Source organism: Eschrichtius robustus, chromosome 10, assembly GCF_028021215.1.
Source record: "Eschrichtius robustus isolate mEscRob2 chromosome 10, mEscRob2.pri, whole genome shotgun sequence".
Taxonomy (NCBI): Eukaryota; Metazoa; Chordata; class Mammalia; order Artiodactyla; family Eschrichtiidae; genus Eschrichtius; species Eschrichtius robustus.
This window is the reverse complement of record NC_090833.1, coordinates 14173128-14193881: the sequence shown is the minus strand read 5'-3', so window position 1 is coordinate 14193881 and position 20754 is coordinate 14173128. Positions and strand designations below refer to the sequence as shown.

Genomic DNA, 20754 nt, shown 5'->3' with positions numbered 1-20754 from the left:
ACCAGGTGTGTATTTTTCTAGAACAATGACTCCGAACCTTAGGGTCTGGGCATCCCAAAGGCTTCCGCCTTGAGTTGAAACTCAGATAATCCGGTGCTGCCTCGCTTTAGAAAAATCCGACCTAAAGCAGTAATTTGCACACTTAGTTTGAAACGAAGAAGCTCATCCCTATGAGCCTAGTGGTCAGGGACTCTCCCTCTCCAATCTCTCACCTGGTGAACCTTTATTACCGTTAGGGCTCAAATGCACCTGAGATCAGTAAACTGAGCCCAAGAGAGAGGAAAAGTGTCGCCGAAGGTCATGTACCATAAGTCGGTCAACTGGAGCCAGACCCGTGGTTCCTGCCAACTATATCCGAGCTCTCTGCATAACCTTGGCTGCCTTTCTTAAAGCAAATAGCAATCACCAAACACCTAGATAATTTGGCAGAGCTTGGCCAGTGAAATCGACCTTCCTCTCTTCACTCAGTGTTGCTACCCTTTCTCTGCAGACTGTCAGGACTGTTCTCAGTGCTGCCTGAAAATAACTTGAAAAGATGAGTGACTGGGTAGATGTACGTGTCCTCCGTCAGCCTCAGTTTGCTCGTTCTTTCCAAAAGAGGCCTTCTTTAATCCTCTAGTCTACATCAAGCCCTTTCTTGTATTCTTAGCAATCTGTGTTTTTCCTCTGTGGCACTTACCACATTTTGCAGTTCTATACTTCCGTATATAATTTTTTTAACTGTATGCCTTTTGCAGTAGACTGGAAGCTCGGTGAGGGCAAAGACTGTGTTCTGAATTGTTCACGGCTGTATCCCCAACACCTAGCACTGTGCCTGCAACCCAGCAGATGTTTAAACAGATATGTTGAGTGAATGATTCAATCAATCTGGAAAATGGGGCTAATACCTATCCTGCAAGGGGTTTTTTATAATCCATTTTATTGAAAAATTATTGATTTACAATGTTGTGTTAGTTTCTGCTGTACAGCAAAGTGATTCAGTTACATGTATATACATATATATATTCTTTTTCATATTCTTTTCCATATAGTTTATTACAGAATATTGAATATAGTTCCCAGTGCTATACAGTAGGACCTTGTTGTTTATCCATTCTATAAATAATAGTTTGCATATTATCCTGCAAGGTTTTTGTGACAATGTGGAGATGACCTAAGATACCTTTAGTAGCTCAGTCAATGGTAATCCCATCTCTCTCTCTCATACACACGCACACACACCCCTTTAGTGAAGGCTACAAGACTCATGGTCCTGCACCTGTCCCTCTTCCATTCCCAGATCTTCAACCACTCCCAGAATCAGCAATAAAATAAAAGCCTGAAAGAGAGTGGGCAGGAACCAGCTGGCACACAGGGAAGGGGCAGTCCCTGAATCCCTGGAACCAGCAGTCCTTGCCAATGCTAAGTTCAACCAATGAGATGACTGTGTCCAAAAGCAGGGAAGCTGGGGTGTCAGGATTCCTGCCCCGGTTCTGCCACTGACTCTCTGTGACCTTTGCCAGACTGCTCCTCTTCTCTGGGCCTCAGTTTCCCCAGCTGTAAAACAAGAGGGTGGGACTGGATGGATGTCTCAGGACCTCACAGCGCTGGAGCAGATTTCTTTGTGTCGATTTCAAAGCTACTAACGCACAGCGAGCTCTATTCTGGTGAGGGAGTCTGAGTTCCAAATCATCACTTCCCAGATGAAGGAACTAACTTTCCATCCAGCAGATGAAAGCTCTTGAGAAAGGACACAAGGAAGAGGATGTGCAAAGTTTGACATTCCTTACGTGACACTGGTACCGGGTATATCACAGGCACCACCGCATCTCACCCTCACAACCACCCTCAGCATAGGTGTTACTGTTAGCCCCATTTCTCTTGCAGATGAGAAGACTGAGGCTGAAAGAGGTAAAAATAATTTATGGTCTCCCTGCTGCTAAGTGGCAGAGCTGGGATTTGAGCCCAGGTCCCTCTGAACCCCAAAACCCTAATTGTTTCAGGAAGCCTGTCTTCTCTCTTTGTTTGTTTTTCTCCACTTTAGAATTTAGGATTAAGAGGTGAGGCCTACATCAGACAATGGTATTTCAGGGCTGTGTTCACCAGACTCTACTCCTTGGGCATGTGCTTCAGGGCGGGCACGAGATGAACCTGAGTGTGGGCAGTATAATTTCAGGACGGGAGGTCTGGGCGCCTGGATTCTGACTTTGGAAAGTCCTCCAACTTATCCTGGGACCTGGCGTCCCTTCGCCCTGCTCCTCCTTGGTTTTTCCTGTGTAAAATGGGACAGACAATGCTGAGCTCACACGGTTACATTAGATACTTTGGAATCTATAAAGGAGAAAAGAGCCGGGGAGGAATTCTCCTTATGATTAATCCATTGCCCATTCGGTGAATGGCCATATTCCTGGCTTGTGTGCTAAACATTTTAGTGAACCTGGAAACTGAAAATAGAATCAATTGCACAAAAGATGGACTATTTGGGAAGTTGTTTTCCTGTTTTCATGGTCAGGGACGAAGGCCTTTGCCCTGTCTCTGTCTCACCATGGCCTTTCTTTCTGCCAAGCCTGGAGGTGACGTCACTACCACCAGCTGTTTGGGCTCTCTGGCGCCATCTCCTTGACGACAGCCACCCAGCCACAAAGCTGGCATTATTATTTCCTTGGGCACGGTCATATTGAATGGCTGGGAGGAAGTCGCTTGCAGCCAGATGTTTCTCATTAGGGTAGAACCCTCAAGACACAGGAGCTGCCATTACTAACGGCAAGAATAACTTTTTATAGCATCAATACATACACACTGCTACTTTGCACTCTTTCGTTTTATCCTTAGAACACTGTGAAGTAGATTGGGATGACTGCCCTGCTCTTCAGGTCAGGAAACAAGACTCAGGGAGGGGAAGAGATTTGCCCAAAGCCGCACTTCCTTCCTTCCTTTCTCTCTCTCGCTCTTTCTCTCTTTCTTCCTTAGCTTTTTGTTTAGAAATAATTTCAGGCTTAGAAAAAAGTTGCAAAAGTGTGCAAAGATTTCCCTGTGTAGCCTTCACCCAGCTTCCTAAATTACTAACATTTTAGGATTGGCCAAAAAGTTCGTTTGGATTCTCCCGTGCCATCTTACAGAAAAACCCGAATGAACTTTTTGGCCAACCCAATACATAACCATAGCACAATTGTCAAAAGTAAGAAATTACATTGATAGGATACGATTCACTACAAACATTTTTAAATTTAATCAATTTTCCCATTAATGCCACTTTTCTGGCTCAGGATCCAACCCAGGATTTGACATTGCATTTAGCTGTTATGTCTCCTCACCCTCCTCCAATCTGTGGCAATTCCTCTGTCCATGCCTTTCATGATGTTGACACTTCAGAAAAGTTCTTGCCAGTTATTTGATAGAATGTTCCTATTTTGGGGTTCGTGTGGTGTTTCCTCACGATAAAACTGAGGTTGTGCACTTTTGGCAAAAGTACCACGAAAGTGATGCTGTGCCTTTCTCAGGTACCAGGAGGCAGATGATGTTAATATGTCTCATTAATTGGTGCTGTTAACTCTGTTTTCTTGCGTAAGGTGGTATCTGCCAAGATTCTCCATGGTAAAATTACTATTTTTTATAATTGATAAAAATCTTGTGTTGACATTTGAAACTATGTAAATATCCTGTTTTTCATCAAATTTTCACCCACTTATTTTAGCATCCATTGATAATTCTTTTTTTTTTTTTTTTGGCTGCATTGGGTCTTCATTGCTGCGCACGGGCTTTCTCTAGTTGCAGTGAGCGGGGGCTATTCTTCCTTGCAGTGTGCGAGCTTCTCTTTGTGGTGGCTTCTCTTGTTGCTGAACACGGGCTCCAGGTGCACAGGCTTCAGTAGTTGTGGCACGTGGGCTCAGTAGTTGTGGCTTGCAGGCTCTAGAGCGCAGGCTCAGTAGTTGTAGCACACAGGCTTAGTTGCTCCCCAGCATGTGGGATCTTCCTGGACCAGGGCTCAAACCCGTGTCCCTTGCATTGGCAGGCAGATTCTTAACCACTGCGCCACCAGGGAAGTCCCCATTGATAATTCTTACCCAAAACAATTATCAAAGTGCTGTTTGCCAGTTGATGATGTCCTGTTTTCATCATTCCTTCTATCTTTATTAATTGGAACTCTACTGTAAGGAAGAGCTTTCTCTTCTCCCCCATTTATTCAGTTGTTTATTTAAACCAGTATGAACTCGTGGATATTTGCTTTATTTTGTGAGCTAAAATACATTACTATCATTATTTCTTTTGTTACCCAAATTGTCCTAGATTTGGCCAAGTCACCCTTTGAATACATAGGTGTGCCAAGATTCAAACCCAGGTCTGTCTGGTCCCAAGGTCAGCAGTATTTCTGGCTTGTCACCTGCCCCCTTGCTCACAAGAACTCTTCCCAGCCAACCCTCACCACCAGCAGTCCCTGACCAGTTCCCAATTGTTACCCACTGTCTTCCCCGTAGTGTGCTCGGTCGCTAAGCCAGTGATGCCTTCTAGGACCAGCGTCTAACCCCAGGCTGTGCACATAGCTCAATGCCAGTTTGCCAAATTAACTCAAGTCCAAACTTCTTCTCAAGATGGGAAGAAAACTGAGAAATACCCCATACCAAGGGAAGAGCATGTAGATTATTAGGCTAGAGAGGGTAATACACATCAACACCATATGATCTCAGACCTGCCAATTCTACTTTCTGAGCTTCTTTTCTAACCTGTAAACTCAATACATTAAACAAAAACATTGAGGCTCCCTTCAGCTCTGACATTCCATGAGTAACTGGTATCAGTTACCATGTACTGAGTGCTTTCTGTGTGCCAGGCACTATGTTAAACCTTACATTCAATCCTCACAATAACCATTTGAAACAGGGACTGATTACGCTCCAATTTTATAGTTGACAAAACTGAGGCTTAGAGAAGAGAGGGATTTGCCTGGCCATCCAGCTGCGAAATGTTGGAGCTGGGAGCTGAACCCAAATTTTATTCTAAATCCCAGGCTCTTAATCACTATGCCATTTGCCTTTCACTGAATTACTAGTATCCCTGCAGTCACCAGCTGGTTAAAATGCAGATAAGTAATTATAAATCAAAGTAAAACATTTTAAGTACTTTGTTAGTATAAGAAAAATAAGTGTAAGATTCTAGGGACACAAAGAAAAGAGATGAGTCATTCTGACTGAGAGGTTGGGGGAAGGTGTTTTATAAGCAAGATCTATGCCCTGCAGAAGCAGGGTAGAAACCTGTATATGCCATATGGACACCAGCTGCTCACTTTTTAACGCCAGCAGAAATAAAATAAAATTGCTATTTGATGCAACGCCATTTACAAAGCCCATGTCACTTTCTTTGATGCCGTCTCATAATTCAGACGTTTGTTATCCTTTATGAATAAGGAAACTGATTCTCAAGAGACATGAACTGATTTTCCCAAAGTCACACAATAAGCTAGTGACAGAGAAAGAAACTTGGACCTCAGTTTTCTAATTCCCAAAAGGTGGTGCTCCTGAATTTTTTTTTTTTTTTGAAACTTACAGAAGGTATCGCAAATCAAGATCTCCCTGCCTAAATTGATCTTGCTCAGTACCATGGCCAGATCCCCACGCAGCTAAACCCAGAGGCTTGGCTGTAAGAGAGTCAAAGACTTCTGGGAAAACTGTCCTAAGGTACCAGGGAACGCGTTCAAGCACCCTTCCCAGCTGCACACTTGACTATGTAAAACAGCAACAGCTGTAGGCAAAGAAGGATAACTGAACTAATCAATTGTCTGGACATTTTGCAGGTTAGAAGAATCTTGATGTCTTAATAGTGATTAAATGTGGTGAATTCCTAATAAAAGAACAGAGCAGGACCTAGCGAAGGTGGACCTCAAAGAGGTGGCTGCAGCACCTTTTTCCTCAAAGGGATCAATGTAAAGGCCCTTTGCCTTTGCATGTGCCTTCCCCTCTGTGTGGCAAGCCACCAGGTACGCTGCACAGGTTGTGCCCTGTTGAGGACACCCAGCCAAGGACGGGCGGAGGCTTGAAATCCAGCCCATGCTCTGCTTGCCAGGCTGTGGGCTCTGCTTCCCAAGCTGAGTCCATTCCAAAGCACGGGCATCTCTTCCTAACTCTCCCAAAGGAATTCTTTGTGCTAGTGGTTCTTTTTTTTTTTTTTTTAATATTTATTTATTTGGCTGCACCAGGTCTTAGTTGCGGCACGTGGGATCTTTGTTGCCATGTATGGGATCTTTAGTTGCGGCATGTGGTATCTAGTTCCGTGACCAGGGATCGAACCTGGGCCCCCTGCATTGGGAGCGTGGAATCCCAGCCACTGAACCACCAGGGATGTCCCTGTGCTAGTGGTTCTTAAGAGTCTAGAATACCTTTCCTTCGTCTTCTCTGCCTAATTCCCAGAGTTTCCCCAACCATAGTTGAAGAGAATGTCCTGGGCCACAATCTGTATAGCTGCCCCACCTCTGAACTTCCAGAACACCCTGGTCTTATTTATGGCACTTACACAGCTCTATAACTGTCCATTAACTTGCCTGTCTCCTCTATTAGACTGAGCTCCTTGAGAACAGGACTTTATTTTAAATCAATTTTATTGAGATATATGCAGTAAAATGCACCCAGTTTAAGTATACATTCTGATGTGTTTTGACAAACGTGTACACCCATGTAACCACCACCACAGCCAAGGTATAGAGCAGTGCTCTCCAAAAGAACTTTCTGGGATGATGGAAGTGTTCTGAATTAGCACTGTCCAATAGGGTAGCCACTGGCCACGTGTGGCTGTTGAACCCTGAAATTGTGGTTATGGGAATGAGGAACTTAAGTCTTTTAACTTTTTTGGCGGGGGAGGGCCTCACCTTGTAGCATGTGGGATCTTAGTTCCCCGACCAGGGATGGAACCCACGCCCCCTGCGGTGGAAGCACACAGTCTTAACCACTGGACCGCCACGGAAGTCCCAGTTTTTATCTTTTTTTGAAGTATAGTTGATTTACAATATTGGGTTAGTTTCAGGCGTACAACATAGTAATTCGTTTTTTGCTTTGTTTTTTTGCAGATTATATTCCGTTATAGGTCATTACAAGACATTGGGTATAATTCCCTGTGCTATACAGTAAGTCCTTTTTGCTTCTCTATTTTATGTATTTTACTTTGAATCTGTTAATCCCATGCTCCTAATTTGTCCCTCCCCCATCCCTCTCCCCTTTGGTAACCATAAGTTTGTTTTCTAGGACTGAGAGTCTGTTTCTGTTTTGTATATGGGTTCATTTGTATTCTTTTTTAGATTCTACATATAAGTGATATCATTAAGTATTTGTAAAATTTTTATCTTAAATTTAAATAGCCACATGAGGCTAGTGGCAACTGTATTAGCATTGATATAAAACATTTCCATCACGCCAAAAAGTTCCCTTGTGATCCAGTCCCAATCAATCTCCCTTCCACTTCAGGAAACCATGATCTACTTTCTATCATTAAAGATTTGCCTTTTCTAGAGTTTCAAGTACCTGGCATCATACAGTATGTACACTTTCTGTGCCTGGCTTCTTTTGAAAACAGGTACTTTTAATTCTATATCCCGAAGTCTATCATAGTGCCTGGCAGATAATAGGTGTTTAATAAATGTTGGTGAAAGAGTGAATTATAAACCTTAATTAGAATTAATGATCTTATCCCAAACACTCTTTTTTCCCCACCTAATAGAATACAAGAGTGAAAAAGGCCCTCACAGAGACCATTTAACTAAATCTCTTGGATGTACCAATGGAAATACTGAGACCCAGATGGGTTCCATGGCCTGTCCCAGTTCACTCTGTAAACTTAGAGCGAGGGTTACAGCCTACATGTGCAGACACCAAGGCTTGTACTCTTCTCACTTCCCAATACCCACCTCCCATCCGTTTCCCATAGGCAAACATGGCAACTCTGTGAATCCCCGTGGGACCACAGGGATGCCTGCAAGATGCCATGCTGCCTACTTCAGCCTCCTGCGGATGCCATCCTGGCCCCAGATCACCTACCGAAGCACAGAAACAGCAGCGGTTAAACTCAGAAAAGTATCTCATTTCATTCCAAGCATACCTAAAACCTAGGAGTGACCTTCCTCCAATACTGGGCTGTGGGTTGGTTTTCTGCTCAGAAAACAAGCCACCTGGTACCGCTCAATAGAGAAAGAATAACACTGCATTTTGGGGGGGGGTAACACTTTTATTGAAGACCTCCTAAATAAAAGGGAGAGAGGAAAGGACCTACCATTCATTATAGATGTGGCATGTGCTGGGGTGCTTCACATATGATTTCATTTAACCTCAGTGCGACCTTAAGAGGTCAGCATCATTATTCCTTCTACAGGTAAGGACAGTAGGATTAAGAGCCATCAGTTATCTTGCCCAGAATACTACAGTGTGGAGCCTGCACTGGAATCCTCTCTGCTTCCAAAGCTGATACTCTTTGTACTACAACCTATTGTGTTTTAGAACTCAGTTAAAGAGCTTTTCTACTGATGTTCCAGGATGCATCCTTTCATTAGTAATAGCTAAGTAATCTATATTGTTGTTTGCTGGGAAACTCAGCTAAATTAGGTGCCAATTACTAATGTAGCCTTAGCCTAGCTTTGCTGGTATACTTCTACCTCCTCTTTGGTATACTAAACTGGTACTTTCATCCTTTATTTAGTGGTTTAATGATCTCTGTCTTTTAATACAAAAGGTGAGGTACGGATTATAAGTAAATGAAGTTCATTCTTTACTCAGGACCAATACCTGTTAACACTGCTACCTTTTCATTTTAACTGAAGGAGATTCAAAATGTAACTGTTGCCAAACTCTGATCCTTGCTCCGGCATACAAAGGCCTCTCCATTTCAGACAATTGCTTTGGGGATTAATGGCCCATTGGAGTCTATACAATTTGCTTAATTGCCCCCAAATTATTATCTCAACTAAAACAGAATCTTAAGAGACAACCATTAATGTCTTTATCCTTGTCTGGAAGAATCTCATCTCTTGGCAAAAATAGCTTCTTCAAATGAAACTGGATAATCCCCTGGCCATGGTGATTAAAGATAACAATGGCTCATTTAAAAAATGTTTTGGGGGAATTAAAAAGCTGAGATTTAGCCTGTTCTGCAAGCTATTGAAAATAAAGGCAGGAAGGGGAGGACAGCAAAAGCATCCATATATCAGACTAAGTTTGCTTCCTGCCCAGTCAGCACAGGTCACAATGTCTGAGGATATGCAGTCCAGTCTGTGGGCGAGATCTCTCTCTGCACTATAGGCGTGAGCTTCCTCGGCACCATTCCGCTGAAGGAAATTTTGTGCTGTTTGTTCCCAGTGTCACTCAGAAACATCCCTATTTACAAATGACTTGGTGCTGCCCCAGGTAACAGTCTATTTGGTTTTTGGTTTAGGCTTGCATTACTTTAAAGCTTACAAACTGCAGTTCTTACATGCCTTTACCATATTTACCAGAGTAAACCCTGCAGTACAGCAGATTCCATCACTCATTCATCCACTAACATTTATTGAGCACCTTTTGGTACCAGGGCTACGCTTGGCAATGGCATTAAAAGATATATACAGTCCCAGCCCTCAACCTGAACAGATAATTTGATAGTAGAGAGTATCATCATCATCTTCTTCTTTATCATCATGTTATTATCATGAATGAATGTTGGATTTTGTCAAATACTTTTTCTGCATCTATTGAGATAGTCATCTTAAGATTTTTTTCAGTCTGTGTGAATTTCATTGATTTTCAAATATCACACCAACCATGCATTCATGGAATAAATTCCAGTTGGTCGTGAAATACTATCTTTTTTTATATATATATATATATAATATAATTATTAAATTATATATTAAATATATTTTATATATTGCTGTATTTAATTTGCTTAAGTTTTCTTAGAAATATTTGTATCCGTGTTCTGTCTGTAGTTTTTCTTTTCTTGTGATGTCTGTCTGGTTTTGGCATCAGGGCAATGCTAGTCTAATATAATGAATTGGGCAGTATTATCTCCTTTTTAATTTTCTGGGCCAAGTTTGTGTGGAATTGATATTATGTTTCATGGAATTCACCAGCGAAGCTATCTGGGCCTGGAGTTTCCTTTGTGGAAGTTTGTTAAATATAAATTCAATGTCTTTAATAGTTATAGGGCTCCTTAGGTTATCTGTTTGAGTGAGCTTTGGTAATCTGTGTCTTTCAACGAATCTGTACATTTCACCTGTCATCAAATTTATTGGCATAAACTTCTCTTATTATCCTTTTAATGTCTGTAGGATCTATAGTGACATCCCCTTATTACTGGGTTTTTAAAAAAATTTTCATGATCATTCTGGCTGGAAATTTATCAATTTTATTGAATTTCTCAACTTCTAGTTCATTGATCTTTTGTTTTCTTTTATATTTATTTTTGCCCTTATTTTTATTCTTTCTTATGTTCTGCTTACTTGAGGTTTATTTTTCTCTTCCTTTTATAGTTTAAGATAGAATCTTAGGTCACTGATTCGAGATCTTTCTTCTCTAATATAAACACTCAGTGCTTTGAACTTCCCTCTAAGCACTGCTTCAGCTGCATCCCACAAATTTGAAATGTTGTGTTTTCATTTTCAGTCAGTTCAAAATACTTTCTATTTTATTCATTTCTTCTTTGACCCGTGTGTTATTTACAAGCATGTTAGTTTTTAAGTATTTCAGAATTTTCCAGATATATGTCTGTTACTAATTTTTAATTTAATTCCATGCAGAGAACATATTTTATATGATTTAATATTTTTTAATTTAAGACTTATTTTATGGCCCAGTGTATGGTCTATCTTGGTAAATGTTCCATGTACAGTTGAAAGGAATGTATATCCTGCTATTGTTGAGTGAGTGTTCCATGTCAATTAGGTAAAGTTGGTGACAAGTACTCTGTATCCTTACTACTCTTCTGTCTACTTGTTCTATATGTTATTGAAAGAAGGGTTGCAATCTCCAACTGTAATTGTGCGTTTTCCTTTTTCCCTTTTCAGTACTATCAGTTTTTGCTTCACGTGTACTGAAGCTCTGTTCTTAAGTGCATAAATATTTAGGATTTTTATACCCTCCTGATGAATTTATTCTTTTAGCATTATGAAATAAAATGTAGTGGATTTGCTTTGTTTCTTTAGTACAGATATCACCAAGTTATGATATTTCCGTCTAAACATTTTCTGTATATGCATTTTTTCAAGAGTTGAAATCATGTGTATCCATCAGTTTTTATCCTATTAAAAATTTTCACCATAACATGTTACATAAATATCAGAGTATACGTGTATGTGTGTATACACACACACAGTGTTTAAAAAGAATGAAAACCCATGTACACACACACTACTTAAGAAAGACTATTACCAATACCTTTGGAGTCATCTGTGCATGCCCCTCTCCCTTCCAAGGTTATCTTTACTTTTGTATTAATCATTCGTTTTCCTTTACAGTTTTCCCACATAATGTATTTTTAAACAACATATTCCATTTCCCATTTTTGGCCATTATATAAAAGAAGTTATATTGTATATATTCTATGACTAGCTTTTTTTGCATGACATTATGTTCTGAGACTCATCCATGATGTATATAGCTGTACTTCATTCATTCATTTTCAACTACTGTATAAAATTCTGTTCAGAGTATATGGATAGACTACAATTTATCCATTCTTCTACTGACAAACAATTGGGATATTTCCAGTTATTTTGCTATAACAACTGATACTGCAATGAAGAGTTTGAAACGCAGGTCCTGGTACACATACATAAGAGCTTCTCTAAACTGTATACCAGAAGTAGAATTGCATGCACATTTTCAAAATATTCTATTTTTTTCACTTAATTTTAATTCTGTTTTTAATCATTCTTCCTTAGTCTTTTTATATAAATTTATTTATTTATTTGTTTATTTTTGGCTGTGTTGGGTCTGTTGCTGCATGCAGGCTTTCTCTAGTTGCGGCAGGCGGGGGCTACTCTTTGTTGTGGTGCACGGGCTTCTCATTGCGGTGGCTTCTCTTGTTGCGGAGCACGTTGCTCTAGGCACGCGGGCTTCAGTAGCTGTGGCTTGCAGGCTCTAGAGCTCAGGCTCAGTAGTTGTGGCGCACGGGCTTAACTGCTCCACAGCATGTGGGATCTTCCCGGACCAGGGATCAAACCCACGTCCCCTGCATTGGCATGCGGATTCTTAACCACTGCACCACGAGAGAAGCCCCATTCATCCTTATTATTAATGACAATATGTTAATTCAGCAGGTGTATGCACTAAGCCATGTCTCTGTTGTTGAACATCTAGAGTTTGTCTCCATTTTTTTGAACTTTATACACAACTCTAGGGGGGAAAAAAAAAATTTTTTTTGGCACAGAAGTCTCTGCTTTTTAGGTCATTTCATTTCCTTATGAGAGATTCCCAGAAGTGGATTTCTTGAATCAAGGCTGTACCAATTTACATTCAGTGGGGGAGGGGATTATTGCTGAAATACATAAAGTAATCCCCATCCCAATAGCTGTTAATCCTTTCGGGATCATAGATCCTTTAGATACTGTGATTAAGGGTATGGACCTTTTCTCCAGGAAAAAAAAAAACACACACAAATTGTTTATATTCACAAGTAAGCATACAATCTCAAGAGTTTCTCAGACCCTCTGAACCCTGTATGCTGACATCTCTATTAAATAAGAAACATTGTCTTACCCACTGAATATAAAATTTCTTATAATACCTCACCAAATAAGTTCACAGACCAACTGTTGTATCTGTCAAATACTTTTTGTTTTAAACCACCATTTACTGAATACCCATAACATGCCAGCACTGTGCCAGATACAAGAGACAGAAGAGGAAATGCTCCTGGCTTCAAGGAATGCAGTCTACTGAGGAAGACATAATATAGCAAGTATTTGTAATAAAATATGTGCAATAAGAGAGGTCTTCATTAGGCAAATGGAGATATAAATTAAGGACTTATCAACCTTCTTTTATCAAGGGTTTGCAAAGAATGAATAAACATTCTCAAGGATGTTATAGATAGAAGAAACAGTACCAGCAAAGGGAGAAAGACATCATATAACCTGGCATATATAGGAAATTATACGTGAGTTTATACAGTTGGGTTAGAATGGTAGTGAGCATAAGGAAGGGCGAAGACTCTTCCTTATTTGGAGCAGAGATTAAGAAAAACCTATTGACATTACAGGACTTTAGCAACTGGTCTGACAACACAAAGGAAACCACAAAAGAAGATCTCCTCCCAAACACTTCCTTTATTACCAAAACCTACTCATATTACATACAAAGAAAACATTTTGCCTGTTTTCTCTGCAACTGTCTGAAGTTCAGTGTTCAACACACAACATGTGTATTCTTCTTCTTTTTTAAAATTTATTTATTTTATTTATTTATTTTCGGCTGCATTGGGTCTTCGTTGCTCTGCGCAGGCTTCCTCTAGTTGCGGAGAGCGGGGGGCTACTCTTCGTTGCGGTGCGCGGGCTTCTCCCTGAGGTGGCTTCTCTTGTTGTGGAGCATGGGCTCTAGAGCACAGGCTCAGTTAGTTGTGGCACACGGGCTCGGTAGTTGTGGCTCGTGGGCTCTAGAGCGCAGGCTCAGTAGTTGTGGCACACGGGCTTAGTTGCTCCGCGGCATGTGGGATCTTCCCGGACCAGGGACCGAACCTGTGTCCCCTGCATTGGCAGGCAGACTCTCAATCACTGCGCCACCAGGGAAGCCCCAAAAACAGGACTTTAAAGTTCAAATATCAACCAGCTGAAGCTGAATAAACCAACTGAAGTTTAAAAGCTCTCAGGACAAAGGCCTGACTTATTTTTTCTTCTTTTTCAGGGTACCCCTTGGATCTCTAGATGGCATCCTTTGAGCTTTGTCAAAATAGAGGATCTCCAAGGGTACCTCAAAAGAGTAAAACGATGTATTCTCATTACAGGTTATCTAACAAACACATAGAACATGTTCCCTTCATATTCTAAAGAAAGGACATTTTTTACATGCATGAAAAAGAAATCCGAAAGGAGCAAGTTTTTTCTGTAATATTTTCATGGAAAACCCAATGGATCTCATTGGAGTCAAGTAAAAGCATAAACAAGATTATATGTTAATATATGCTTTTTTCTCAGGGTGTTTTGTTTTGTTCTGAGAGGGGGGAATCTTCTTCGTGTGGCATTTCTTTTCCTAAGCGGAAAACATTCTTTAAAGGAACTTCTTAAAACAGAAAGCATGGTCAGTAAATGAAGGGTTCAAAGACTCTCATGAAGTGGTTTGAAAATAAGTAATCTGTGACGTATATTAAAAGGCTTCCAAAAACTCTGACCACATAAAAAAGTAAAACAACAAATCTACAATAGGTACAAATTATATACATTTATTTTTTAATAATTTTAAATAACACTCTTGTATAAATTCTTTCATATATTCAAATCATACACAAATTTAGAAATGCATCATGAAGCCTAGTACAGCATTATGCATGAGACATGTTTTTAAAATTTGTGTTAGAATTTTAGTGACATAAATACAAGTTCAATGTTTCAGAAACACTCCCCAATTGCTTGGGCTTAAATTTAACGTAGTACAGAGTGCTTGTGCCTAGCATGAAAACGTCACTGTAAATCAGTTAGCTCTTGGACTAGTGCAGACCTAAAGCCCGGGCTCACGTTCTAGGGCTGCTGGTTCAGTTACTGCGTATGCATGATAAGTAAGAAAGGTTCCCAATGGCCTTTGAAAAAGCATCATTCATCCACTGACATTGTGATGATCCAGAACTGTTCTAGTCCATGTGATGTCACTTGACTTCTTCCGCTGAATCAGTGTGTTCTTCCTGCTTCTCCCCTTGGCATAATCACTGGCTCGGGGCTGAAGGGAAAACTTGCATTAACCTTCCGTTACTCCCCTGCACACACCAAACTCATTTTAGCTTCCAAATTCCTATCAAGATGATCATAATAGACCAAAGGTTCTTCGTGGATGAGGCCAGAAATGCCTTCTTTGCTCTAACAGATTACATTGGGTTGCTTTTTACCTCTCTGACATTTCTGTCAGAGAGCTTTCCTTGACATATATAAATTCAACTCCTTCCCACATACCTCAAAATACAAGAACCAGGGAATGTTCATTATAAGTGGTGCTATGTTCACCATATGTGCTACAGAAAATACAGGACCAAGGTGAATGATTTAATAACCCAGTCCAAACTGAGGCTGTCAGGAAGAAGTACTGTTGCTTCAGCTCTCTGGCTCCAAAATAGCACAAGAAGGACTAAGTGTCCTCAAGGCACTCAGCTGACCAAAATGAACTAGTGGGTCAGTGAGTATTGCTTTAGTGGCCAATTTTCTGGGAATATTGGGGCTAGAGAGTAGACATATAATTTGATGCTTCCACAAATCCTCTCCCCCCAAATCTCTCTCCTCCCATTCCACGTCTGCTCTGTTCTCCTCTCTTAAAATTCAGGTATCCCTAAGAGGAACACAGTAGGTCCATAGGACCTTAGTACAAATGAGATTTAGTTTTTATTATCATTTTTCTCTATAACTGGAGAAATTCCATTAGAAGAGACCTCTGGGAGGTAGAGGATGGAAGGAGGGAGGGAGGGAGGGAGGGGAAAGTAAGGGAGGACAGACATACTTAACAACACTACCGAGGGCATCTGTCAGAAATGCGGAAGGGCTTACTAAAACGAATTAATGAAGATAAAAGTATCACTTAATAGCAGTATCTGTCATTCATCAGTAAGATTCATACTAGTCTTATGTCATTTGAAAATAAACACATTCCTAATCCTTAGACAAAAATTCTTCCAATATTAGTCTTTCTAAAGGACGTATGGGATCCTGGTGCTAAATGCCATAGTTCACGGGGATCATGACTTTAGAGAAATGACTATTGTGCAATGTATTCCATACTGGTTTCCTAGTCTGATTTTGGTGGTAGATCACTTCATGATTGATTTCATTTTAGAGCAAAATTATTTCCACCAGCAGAAGCATGGGACACTAAAGAATATTATTTAAAACAGATTTTAAGACCTTAATTTTTTCCATCAGGACAAATTGAGAACATGACCTAGGAGCTGTTCATAAATATTTAAAGGTAAACGTTCTTTGTGATTCAGTTTTTGCAATATCTTTTAAAGTGTGTTTCATGGAATCTCTACATGGCCAGAATCCGGACTATTTGGCTTTGGCTCTTAGACCCCAACAAACTCTTTCTTTCTCTGTTCGGTTAACTTCTGTTTAACAAACGCTTATTTCTCACCATCCTCAATCCCTGGCTTGAGGGGGTAGTAATCTGCGGGGAAGGCAGGTATGTCACTTTACACAATTCCTTGGAACTATGCACTGCACAGTCTATACACGCATATGTGGCAGCTGCTGGGGAAATCAGGTTTTCTTTCCCTGCTTGGAAGGATTAGTTCACTTTAATGAAGCACAAACTGGTATTTTATTTTCTTATCACCAATACTGGCTTCAGCGAGTAATCCTCCTGTGTTCTTTCCACAAAGTCCTTCATGGCTGTATGGCCCTGGATTGTACCTTGTACTTAGAAAAATTAGAAACGTTCACAGATGGAACTCTTCCTCCCAGCCTTCTTGTGTTCATGGCTGGGCAGTTTCTGCACAAGCATATGGTTGAAAGAACATGTGCTTCAGAGTTAGGAGTCCTGATTCCAAGCCTAATAATGACATATTATATAGCTTTGAACAGGACATTTAACCTCACCTATAAGATGGGAACAACAATTACTTCCTCAGGGGCCTATGGTGAGGAACAAAGGACACACATATAGAAAGATGCTTTGCACACTGCAAAGGGCTACAGAGATAGTAACTAATTTTAATGTAATGTAATCTCTACTTTCACGAACAATGGCCAAATATTCGGAGCACCTAAGGTTAATAGAAGCAGGTTACCTGCCTGTGCGTCCTCCAGTCCTCCAGAGCATCGTCTCCAAAGCCTGAGAACAACTACAGAGGGATGACCGAATTCCAGGCATTTCTCTGGGGAAGTTAGGCAAAGGTATCAACTTGGATTTCCTAGGTCTAATCTTTGTTTTTTTTTTCTAACCACTTGACAGTTTGCTCTCCTTCCTAATAAATATCTATATTTGACTTCTGGCTGCTTTTCCTGGCTTGCTTAATCTACAATCTGTCAATATCATAATTAGATGAGAGCAAAGGTAGAGAGGGCCTCTAAGAAAAAACTGCGTCTAAAAGCAAGGACTAACTATACCCACTCAACTACAGAGCTACCCTCTAACCAGACAAGAAGAAGATACAAGAACTGTAGCACTGAAGAGAGATGGTACACACCTCATGGCATGTGAGTGACAGGCTACGTTCAAATGTAGGAAGTATTTTGGGGTGGGGGGAGAATATAAATATTTCACAGGCATGATATTTCACAGGGGATCCCAAGTAATATGATGGCTTTTCTTTTGGAACTAAAATATTTCTAATTCCTTTGGAAGACTATGTTTTACACTAAAAAAAATTCTTTAATGAGAATATGTTCTACATTAATCTATGTAAAATATATAGAGGCTAATGTCTAATTAGGTGAGTAGTTTGGAGAGTGCAGCCTGTGTCCCAGCTTAACAAACACTGTCTTCAAAATCTATTGCTTGAATCTATAGGAAGTCAAGACCATAGAACTCTACTTTTAGATTGAAAAAGGGAAAGAAAAATTAGAAACACCCAACCTCTTATAAATTTCAACAGTGTCCAAAGAGGGACTAAAAATGACTGATGCTCACCAGAGTCCCAGCTCTAGCAATACTGCCATCTATGTTACAGTATTTTAACCCCATATTTTCTTTTTACAACTCCATTAACTGCTGTACAAATAAATTCTAGATGATAAAATATGACATGATTTTTTTTACAAATAGATACAAATACAATGCTGACCAGATATTCTACATTAACTATATACACCTTATTTCTCTAGAGGCAGGAATATTCCTTATTTTTAGACAATTTATCATTTACACTGAGACCCTAAGGAGGACCATCAGCTTCCTGCTCCCAGATGTTGCCTTCCTCTCTCTACCATTAGAAGCTTATCCTGTGCTTTAATCTTATCATTGAGCAAGAATTCTGGAAGGAAAAATCAAACCCTTCTAAAGATCTTCTTGGGACTTTTCTGCCCCTATTCTGGAAATAATCAAGGTTGTTTATTGTGATACAGCCCCAACATCAGCTTTTCCTCAATGAATATCACCCCTGACCCCTCCTTTAAAAAAATGTGTTTCAGGAATGGAGATGAAGTCTTCTGGCAGTCCTTTCCCCCTCCACATCCATCATCCTGTTTCCGCTGGTCTGATAAACACTTCCCCAGGAGTCTATTTGGAGGTCAAAGTGGATTTGGGCTGCACTATGCGGTTCCGCCTTTCTATACTCCCATGTGGTTTGGTACAAAAATATACTTTACTTCAAGTCCTTATTGTCAGTGACTGCTTCAGATCTTCATGGGAAATCTAAGAGTAATAGGCTAAGTACATTATAAATTTGTACCTGAAAATTTCAGATGCACTATATGCCTTTGCTTTCTCATCGCAGTGACTCTACCCAGGCTTTGTTTGGCCCAGGGGCGGACGCTGTTTTAGTAAGCACTGTGGTCTCACAATCCTGGAGAACAGCTCTAGCTCCTTAGGCTTTATAGTTATGTATTGGTGTCGTCAGGGTCAGTTGCCCATTGGGAGCCACTTCATTGCCATCATCTTCCAACAATCCTGACACATCTGCATTGGGAATGCTGTCATGGTAGCTGCTGAAACTGATATTGTCTTCTTTTAGCTCAATGGTCCAAAAGGGGGCGTTGAGTTTCCGGTTTTGGTACTCCCGGTACATATATACGGCCCCCACAAAACCCATCAGCAGCACCACCACGATGATGATGACTGTCAAAATGATGATGTTAAACTGGGTCCATGATACATCAGCTAAAGCTGATGTGCTATTTTCAGCAGAGCTTACTGAAAAGATAGTCTGCAGGGTTGTAGGGGTAAATGTACTATTTATAACAGGGGTGGGCACTGATGTGGTCAAAGAGGCATTGGAAACCAAAATGGTAGAACCTTCAGGTGTTGGAACAATAACTTCTGAAAATAAAAACAGAGAATGAAATGTAAAAGACAAAACATCTTGTTTTAAGAAACCATAAAAGAAATACACATGGGAGTGGAAATTGATATGGAATGTTGACATGATACTCTGCTTTAAGGTAATGCAAGTTAAAAATAACTTTTTAAGAAATATCATGAAAAGAATCAGGGTCTAGAAAGCTAGATTATTACATCCATGGCTGTTATCCAAAATGTATAATATCTATGCTAAAATCTTTGAGAAAATTCTAATGTTGGAGTTTTCCAACCTTCTCTACTCTTGAATAGATTCATACAAATTCCTGAAAAGGTAGTAAATATGTCACTAGAGACTTCTAAATCACTTGGTTAAAAGTGATTTAGATAATAATCATTTGAACTAAGATAAGTTCAACATGTCTGATGGCATTTCATAAAGGTAAAATTCTCTTCAATGGAGGCAAAAACAAAATAGGAAAAATTATATTTCTAGTTACTTCTGAAAAACACAATTTAAATATCCAAAGTTGATATGAGCCAAGACAGAAAACAGCCATTGCAAGCATAGTGATTCTTCCTTTATGTAGATTATAGCTATTTTATAACTAAGGTACTATACTTTGTACTTTTAATGCAGCATAGCTCAGTAGAAATACCAAAAGCTTTGGAATCAAGTAGAACTGTGTGGCAATAAATAAGTCAGTTAATCTTTTTAAAACTGAGGTTCCTCACCAATAAAATGGGAATAATGATATCTACTTTGCAGAGTTCTTGGGAAGGATTAAATTAGATAATGTACTATATAACATTATCACATTTAATGTTTACAGTGCTTGGCACATAGTAGGCACTCAACAAAATGATTACTATTATCATTACAATTCATCACTACAGTCAGACACATCAATCTATCCTAAAAAGAGGCATGTTTTACATTTCCTAATAACTAATAAGAAAAATCATCACAGCCCTGTCAGCTAAGTATGGACAAGGTATGCCTCCAGTGGGAAAGAGAATTGAGTGACAGGACCTCCAGGCTAATGATAGGGTTCAATCTGAGCTTTTTAGCCTTGGTAACAGCAGAATAAGGATATCAAGAAAATGGCAGAAGGATAACCCTTGCCACAGACCAACTGCCTATCAGCCCAGTATTCAGCATCTGTCAGAATATCAAAGAATGGTTTATAGAAGAGCATGGCCTAATCTCTATGACCTAATAAAGCCTGAATATCCCTAATTCAGCCTAAATTTCTAATCATTAATTTTTATCTAAACCCTTACTGAACTTCCCTGTAAGAAACATTTTGCCATATGAATAACTTTTTATTTTAAAAATTGAGGAATATTTTTACTATTTCCTCCATCACACCTGGGAAAACTTAAGCCCAAAGTTAGGACAGAAGTTAGAATAAACCCTTGTTTCTCAGCTGGAACTTCTAACCAGATATAGGTTTCTACTTAAAAAGACCTCTGATGATCACTGGAAGTGATGAGAATACAGGAAGCAAAGGATAAAAGAAATGACAGGACTTTAAAAATATTTTTTAAAAAATAGATGAAGAGAAAATGTGAGAACACTGCAATGACTTTGTCTTGGTCCTCAGATTTCTAGAGTTGACTCTGGAGTCTCAGGAGAGCAACAGGAATAGAAGGAAATCTCTTTAGGCAAATATCT

The 20754-nt window shown here is 39.9% G+C and overlaps 1 protein-coding gene across 1 annotated transcript in view; it reads right to left on the bottom strand.

The window, feature by feature from the left end:
* Positions 1-14430: 14430 nt before the first annotated feature.
* Positions 14431-20754, bottom strand: part of MEGF9 (multiple EGF like domains 9) — an 84019-nt gene continuing 77695 nt past the window's right edge. The window contains exon 6 of the mRNA XM_068552494.1: positions 14431-19097. Coding sequence (XP_068408595.1) covers positions 18646-19097 — 452 coding nt within the window. The 3' untranslated portion in view covers positions 14431-18645. The remainder of the gene's footprint in view (positions 19098-20754) is intronic.